The sequence below is a fragment of the Olea europaea genome, unplaced genomic scaffold (assembly GCF_002742605.1).
Source record: "Olea europaea var. sylvestris unplaced genomic scaffold, O_europaea_v1 scaffold1975, whole genome shotgun sequence".
NCBI lineage: Eukaryota > Viridiplantae > Streptophyta > Magnoliopsida > Lamiales > Oleaceae > Olea > Olea europaea.
In genome coordinates, this window is record NW_019237607.1 from 32,374 (window position 1) to 41,018 (window position 8,645).

The 8,645-nt window shown below is 42.3% G+C and overlaps 1 protein-coding gene across 1 annotated transcript; it reads right to left on the reverse strand.

Moving 5' to 3' along the window:
* Positions 1–6,128: 6,128 nt before the first annotated feature.
* Positions 6,129–7,319, reverse strand: LOC111379356 (CENP-B homolog protein 2-like). The gene is made up of 2 exons (XM_023002714.1): positions 7,027–7,319; positions 6,129–6,912 (listed from the first exon to the last, which is right to left on the reverse strand). The coding sequence occupies exons 1-2, from the start codon at positions 7,317–7,319 to the stop codon at positions 6,129–6,131; spliced, it is 1,077 nt and encodes a 358-aa protein (XP_022858482.1).
* Positions 7,320–8,645: the final 1,326 nt, after the last annotated feature.

The following is an 8,645-nucleotide window of genomic DNA, read 5'->3' on the forward strand; positions in this document are numbered from 1 at the left end:
TGACGAGGGACTCTTACCAGTTTGTTCAAAAATGTGACAAATGCCACCGCTTCTCAAATATTCAAAGACTACCTTCTCAAAGCCTCTCCGTGGTCACCAGCCCGTGGCCATTCGCCAAGTGGGACATAGACTTTATTGGCCTGATCCCAAAAGGAAGAGGAAGCGCTACTTTTGTCATTGTTGTCATTGACTACTTTACCAAGTGGGTTGAAGTTGAACCTCTAGCAAAAATCCCTGAAGCGAACACTACAAAGTTCGTCTGGAAAAATATCATTTACAGGTTCGGTATTCCTCACTCTTTAATGTCTGATAATGGAAGGCAGTTCGACAACAAAAATATGCGAGACTTGTGTGACGAACTCAGCATAAGAAAGGACTTCTCAACACCTCATCAGCCCCAAGTAAACGGGCAGGTTGAGGCAGTGAACAAAACTATCAAGCATACCTGAAAAGGAAGCTTGACGCCTCAAAAGGGGCGTGGGTTGATGAACTTTTCCATGATCTCTAGGCCATTTGAACAACTAGCCGAACTGCAACAGGTGAAACACCCTTCTCCATGACCTACGGATCCGAAGCCATAAGTCCTGTCGAGGTGGGTATCCCCTCTCATCGTCGGATACATTTCAATGAGATCGACAACGACGTAACTTGAGTGCACAAGCTTCACCTCCTAGAGAAAATGAGGGACTCCTCTCAAATAAAATTGGCCAAGTATTAGAGAAAGATGACCCGTTATTACAACTCTAAGGTCAGAAATCGAACTCTTCGTATGGGGGACCTTGTCCTCAGAAGGGTCTTCCAATCATCGAAGCCAATTGGGTCTGGAGTGTTTGGATCAAACTGGGAAGGTCCTTATCGTATCCGCCAGGAGTCCCGACCCGGCACTTATGAAATTGAAGACATGGCAGGGAAAGTGCTGCCTCATCAGTGGAACATTGAACTCTTGAGAAAATACTATCAGTGATAAGTGTATGTTCTGATCCGATCTCCATTTTGTCTAGTCTATTGTAACATTCCTATCTTGCTAAGTGGTGAAACTGCCTTAGTAAAAGACAATGTTGTAAAAGATTTAAGTTATAATACCTCGGTTCTTCAGTTTATATGGATCAATTCTTCTGTGATCGACTGGTTATTATTGGTAAGTAATGCTTAATATTTACTTGTTACTCATCAAGATACAAACAATCCAGCACAAATGAAAGAAGTGTCAATACTTAGCAAAAATTTCCATTCCATTAATCACAAGATTACAAGAATTGGACCGAAGCCATTACAATGAGTCTTAATCTATTAGCACTATAGCCCCTGCCCCCACCTGGGCCTCCTAATGAAACTATTTCTACCCCTGTAACAGCATCTCTAGGAGCAGCAGTGGCTATGTCGGGGCGACCCCCGGTAGGTCCACCGAACTCTTCCTCCGAAGTCGAGATGTCCAAGTTCGGGTGGACCTCTCTGAGGCGCTGTCGCATAGCTTGGGCAATCCACGAGGCCCAATAATTGGCAAAGGTGTCATACAGCATGTGCTCTTCAAAGTGGTCGATAAAGTGCTGCACAGCTGACTCCCCAACTTTATTTGCCTCTGCCTTTAAAGACTTGATCTCTTCAACTTGGGCCTCCGCCCACTGCCTCATATCTCTCTTCTCCTTATTCGAGGCATCGAGGGCCTCCACTGCGAGGCGGTGATGCTCGTTGGCATGGTCAATTCGCCTCATCAGAACAGCTACATGGCATTCAGTTTCATGTAGTTCTTTCTTTAGCTATTCTGACATGGCCTCAGTTGCCGCCGCCCTCACCTCTACCGCTACTTTGCCTTCCTAGCCTCCTCTACTTGGGTCCGGGCCGCCGTCACCTCGTCTCCATAAGAAGAGGCCTTTTCCAACTATTGGGCTAGGTCGATATTTTTTGCCATAAGGTCCTTCACCAGACCCTCCAACTGAACACTGGTGCTCAACGCCCAAGCGAGGTAGGCACTGTTAGCAGCCACAAGATCCTCGGCTGAGCAGGACGACGTGTGGTCCCCCAGGCCTCAGTCCAGTACGTGCAATGGACCCGGGCCACAGCAGCAGTCTTTGAAGTGAGGGCCTCCAGTACTTCCTTCACTGGCTCCTCAGAGGTGTAGCCCAAGAAATCCTGCTCCTTCAAGGGATGAGCCCTCTTCTTCCTCTCCTCTGCAGCCATCGGTGCAGGAGACGCTGCAGTAGTGGGGACAGATGCCAACATTGGGGTCACCTCAGGTACACAGCTAGGCCTCTTCCCAATCACAACCCCTGTGGGGATCGTCTTTTACCTCGTGGCCACCCTTGCCACAGTAGGGGCCCCTAGAGGCCCAGCTACCCTCTTGCCCTTCTTCAGCAAGGGCTCCTCCTCCTCGGCCCAGGGAAATTTCTTACTGGCAGCTACCAAGTCCTACATTTGTTTCTTTTCGGCCAAGGAGGACGTCTTCAGGGCCCTCGCCTCAGCCATCATCCCTTGGATGGTCTTAAAGTCCGGCTTCAACGGCCTCTTTTTGTTAAAGTCATCTGTAGAAAACAAGACAGAAAATCAGATGTTTGAATGCTTCAACCATAGACTAATGATGTAACCTCTGCACTCACCTTGGGAGGCCATCAGCTCGTGCTCCATAAAATGGATGTTCTTCCTTATCAGCTTGTTGTAAGACCTCCTCTTCGGGGGAAGCTGATAGACGATGCAGATAGTGTCGAAGTTTTCTGTAGACAACTCGCATCGAGGAAGAGGACCTGCAAGAAAGGATGAGTTACATTCCGAACGCAAGTAAACATATTTACAGAGACGAAGTACTAGTACTCTCTAAATGTGGAGTATTTGGTGGGAACAGTAAGGGGTGCCAGGGGGTCACCCTCCATCGTGTCCCATCTCTCGGAAGCCCAGAACCACGAACTCTTCCATTTCTTGATGGAGCTCGACAGATCGAACACAAATGGAGTGTAAGACCCCCAGGAAGTCAGGTAATACCATCCCTTCATCTTATCACCCCCCACCGCGACCTTTGGTATATAGAATGTTTGGAAGACAGAAAAGGGCATCTCCTCCCTATAGGATGCCTCCTTCCACAACATCCATGAACCCACCATCTGGCTCCAAGAGTTTGGATTCAATTGGGTGGGGGCTAGGCCATAGGACCTTAATACATATCTAAAGAAGGGATAGCTAGGCAACCTAAGCCCCACCCTCAATATGGCCTCGCTAACAACCACGCACCCCGATCTTGGGTAACAGGCTCGCTCATCCGGCCCAGGAAGTATCAAACCCACACTATCTGGGACTCTATATTTGATCCTAAGCCTAGCCAGGTCGACCGTTTTCAACTTAGAAGGATAGTCAGATGTCCCCCAACGTACAAAAGTGTCCGCAGGGCTATCAGGTCACCTCCAGAGGTTTCCTCCCCCCCCCCTTCCAAAATTGCCTCAAAAATTTCAGCCAAAGTGGCCAAAATGGGCTCATCTACCCTGACAACCTCTAGATCCCCTCCAGAACGCACTACTCTCAGAAGCCATCTTCAAAATTCAAAAAATGTGAAAAACTAGGGAAATACTTACTGAAATAAACGGATTAGGGTTTTCTACAGTCAAAAAATAAGAAATGGCCCTCTGAAACCTGCCAGAAACTAAAAATGTTGCCAAAAACACTTGAAGATCATCGAAAATCGCTAAGAAATTTTGAGACAAAGACTGATTTCACAAAAGTGAAAACCTCTCAAAATGCTCGAGTCCTCCTTTTATAGGAGACCCCAGATGATCCCCACGGTTGAACTCAAACGATGTCAATCTAGGTCGTTCATCTCGTCACAAATCTGGATCGTTGAAATGAAACGTTAGATTTGATCAATGCTCAAGACCTAACAGTGCCCCTCACGCACGCATAAAACGCGTCACCTTGAATAAACAACAGCCATCAACAATAACTAGCCGCAGTAGCCCTTTTCTGGGAACAGGCATCACATCCAACTATCGCCTTGGAAATATGTGAAGCTATCACATCGATTAATGTCATCATAACACTTCAGATCAGAGGTAATCCATCCTAATTCGCCTCAGATGAATGCACTCTTACCCAGCTTCAAAAGCTTCCACGCCACTAACGCGGAGTCTCCTGTGGGTTACCGCCTCAGTCGCATGACCATTCAGCTTTACAAGGCTTTAGTCATTTCCCACGCGTCGTCCCCTGTGGGTCAGTGCACTGGTAGCAGATGTGCTTTTCACCCAGCTTTAAAAGCTTCAGTGCTACTGACAAGGAGTCCCATGTGGGTCACAGCCTCGGTCGTGCGACCATTCAGCTTTACAAGGCTTTAGCCATCTCCCAACGCATCGTCCCCTGTAGGTCAGCACACCGGTGGTAGATGTGCTCTTCACCCATCTTAAAAAGCTTCGGCGCCATTGACACGGAGTCCCCTGTTGGTCATCGCCTCGGTCGCACGACCCCTCAGCTTTACAAGTTGTTAGCCATCCCCCAACGCGTCATCCCCTGTGAGTCAACGCGCCAATGGTAGATGAGCTCTTTACCCTACTTTACAAGCTTCGGTGCAACCAAGAGAATGCCCTACCCACATCACATCGATCATCACTTCGCCTCAGCCAACAGCTATTCGGCACGTCTGCTTACTTCATCATTTCACATCAGCACTTCATCAGAATCCACAATACTTACTCCAAGGCCAGTATACATAATCGGGAAAGCAAGTCCACCCATGATATGAATATTTATGCCTAAACTTGAGGGGACCACTGTTACACCCCTAACTAAACCACTTCGGAACAACAGTCACACCACTCTCACGTGTCCATCCCCTAGCTAAACCACTTCGGAACAAACAGTTACACCACTCCCACGTGTCCATCCCCTAGTTAAACCACTTCGGAACAAATAGTCATGCCACTCCCCAAAGTTCCACATGTTTACCCGAAGTGGTTTTGAAGTGATGCCCACTCCTAACGACCTCAACATGGCACGCTGCAAGGTGAAGAGTAAATCCACTGAAGCAATCGAAGTGTCCCTCAGCTCCGAAGTGTTGAACACTCTGAGACACTCCCTAAACAGATCCCTCCATTGCTACTGTCAGAAAGATATCTGTCAAGATCCCCTCTGCCTTCAAAGATCAATTGATGTGACATCTCCATAGGTCTAGTTGATGTGACTTATCAACTTTATGTCAACTCAACTCAGAAGAACTAATTGTCCACCGACTCTAGATGCGGCTGATTGACGCCTATGAGCGGACGCCTCACACCGTCAGATGCATACACGTGTCCCACATTCAGCAGTGCTCTACCTTTATAAATACCCAAGGTTTGGCAAGAGACAAAGGTAATGAAACTCTTATAACTTAACTCTCCATACTCTCTTGCATAACTTGAGCACTGTTCTGATCACCCAATACTGACTTGACCGTCGGAGTGTATGCGGTCACCACCAGCACTGCTGGTTTCGGCCGTGTACTTCTGACCGTGCGTTGTTGTACACAGGGAGGATTACATGTATTAGCTATCCGTTAGCCACGTGGAGGGTCCAATTCTCGAGGTCAACACAAACCAACATGGAGTTGATGCAATTTCAGAACTAACAATAGCATTTGTAATGTTAATATTCAACAATAGTATTTGTAACGTCAAATATGCATCCTACTATATAATCCATTTATCCACATCAAGAGGGGATCCTCTTGACATCAAATAGAATTTTATTTGACTTGACGTCAGAATTAATTGAAACGAAAAATGATTTTTAAATCTAATTTCAAGTAGTCATCTTCGACTCGATCGTTTATCGGTTCTTGAGTTTGAGAGTACAGTTAAATCTCGATAAAGTAATGTTCGATAAAGTAATAACCTCGATTATATAATAATTTCTTTCGATCCTGACTTGGGCCAATGGATTAAAGTAATAACCTCGCTAAATGCATTAAGTAATTAAAAAAAATTGAATCCTTAAGGGCCCAATAAAAATATAAAGTAATAATTACTAGATTTCATTGAGAAAAAAAAATATATATATATATAGACCAAAATCTTTCAATCAATCAACAATACTCGTACAATAATCATTCCTTTTGAAAATATACATCTATAGTTAATTGTTTTTTCTTCCCATCTAAACCAAAATGAACCCCATCCTTAATTTTGTAGAGCATACACAACTTCCGTAATATTTTGCTCGTGTTTTAGCAAGTAGTTGCTTAAGGTGACTATTGCTTGAAATGACTCTTTTGACGACACATTTGGGACAACACTACTATCATCTGGTTCAGGATCATTCTCATCATCATTACTGTTCATTACCAATTGAATAATTTCTTCATCTCTAGGTGATTCCATAATTGCATCATTCTCGCTAGGATAGTTCAAAAGATGTTCAACATCCATCACATTTCTATAGTGTAAATTAGAGATGACATCATTTAATCCTTGGATACCTTCATCTAATTCACCAACTTCTGGTTCGAGAACATTGTTTTCTTCTGACCGAATCTTGCAATGCCAAAAATAATTTGCAATTGTTGTTGTCTTCACATCAAAATTCCAAGCCATGTTAGCAAAATTAATAGCATTCAAAATATTAATTTTTTCAGAATTTAGTGCTTCAACCTCAAGGCCTTGTAAGATGCTAGAATAAAAGCGACGACGATAATGAGCTTTGAATGCTCGAATAATCCCAACATCACATGGTTGAATCTTAAACGTTGTGTTAGGAGGTAAGAAAAATAACTCTACATTTCTCAAGCTTTCAACTACCTTTGGATGAGTTGGGCAATTGTCTACTATTAAGAGAACCTTCCTGCCATTCATTCTCTTATCAAACCAACCAACAAAATCTTGAAAAAGCAAGTCAGTCATCCAAGCTTTCTTGTTGGATCGATACTTGCAATTAAGATTGTTCATCTTTACATTTTTAAAGCATCTAGGATTTGCATACTTAACAATAACCCAAAGTGGTACTTTGTCAGATCCATCACCATTGCAACAAACAACAACAATAATTCTCTCCTTACCTTTTTTGCATCCTTCGAGCTACTTGGTAGCAAGTGAATGATCAGCTTCCAATCGATAAAATAATCCAATTTCATCCATATTGTAAATATCCTTCAACTGAAATTGGTCTAGTTTTGATCGTATTCTAGGTAAAGCATTTTCAATGTTCTCCATGATAACTGAACCACTTTCACTAAAACGTCGGTAAGATTTGATTCCATATCTTGCCTTGAAACATTCTAACCATCCACTAGAAAAACTGAATTCTGGATTAGTTTCACCATACATTTTTTGCAAAAACTCTTTTGCTTTTCGTTGGATAATTTCTCCAGACATATTCACTTTATCTTGCCTTTGAAGAAACCACTCATACAAAACTTTCTCTAAATCAGGGTATTTTGTCGATTAGTGCCTTTTAACATCGCTATTTTTCATCTCATTTGACAAATATTCCGACGCCCTTTTGAGAGTGTTCGATATTGTTGATTGACTAATAGTCAAATCAAAGTTTTGTTGCACCCATACTTGCATATCTTTTTGGCTAATAGTTGGATTCTCTTTCTTACGCTCACATATTGCACTCCTCATTTTATCGGTTAAAGTTGATTTTTTTAATCCTTTCAAATGATGAGAAGACATTGGAGGGGAAACAAAATATTGTATATGCTTGGAATATATCTTCCAAACATCTAGCTTTTATAGGTAAAGACTAAATCTTTTCATTTGCTATGTACGTGAACTTAGTTTTTAGAGACATTAAGGGCCCGTTTGGCACGACTTTTACTTTGGCTTTTGCTTCTTGTAGAAGAGTTTTTGGAGAAAGTTATTTTAATTTTTGTTTGAAAACTAATATTTAAAATCACTTCCCATTCTGGAAGTGCTTTTGGAGGAAGCCAAAAAACCAATTTCCTCTAAAAGCTCTTCTAACCTTCAAAAGCACTTTAAACAAAAATAGCCAAACGGTTCAAAAGCGGCTTTTGGCTCTCAAAAGCTCCTTTTGGCTTTTCAAAAGCCATCCCAAACGGGCCCTAAGTTTCACTAAAACTTTTGAACTTCCCTAGATTCAAATAATACTTTGATTAGTGTCTTTTGATTTTTCTTACCACATACAATGTACATATTTTATATTGAAAAGCTCTCTCTAAAATAATAAATATTTATTTATCGATAAATGAATAATTTATTCATTTATCGATAAATAAATAATCTCGCTAAATGAATATTTTTTTCCGGTCCCGAGGGTATTACTTTATCGAGGTTTAATTGTAGGATTTCGAAGTACATGGTGAGTACTTCGAAGTTGTACCAAGAACTCTTCCCGATTACAAGAATCATAACTCGAGAGATGAGGCATTAATATATGAATTAATGAATAGCCATCATTGATTCACTCTATCACAGTTTTATCGTAAAGCGATTTTGTAAATCGATAAGTACGTTGTGAAGTACCCCGAGTACATCAAAGCGATATGAATAACATTTCCTCATGCTCGTTTAATAGTTGGAAATCAGCTTGCTAACTGATTTGACGAAACGAATAACTAAGGATATTAGACAATTATAAATGGACCCAATTATTATATAAACTTCCGGGTTGCAAAGTAGAGAAAAATTAACTTGAATTGGCATCACTATAATAAGAAATGTGATTTCGCTTTCAGG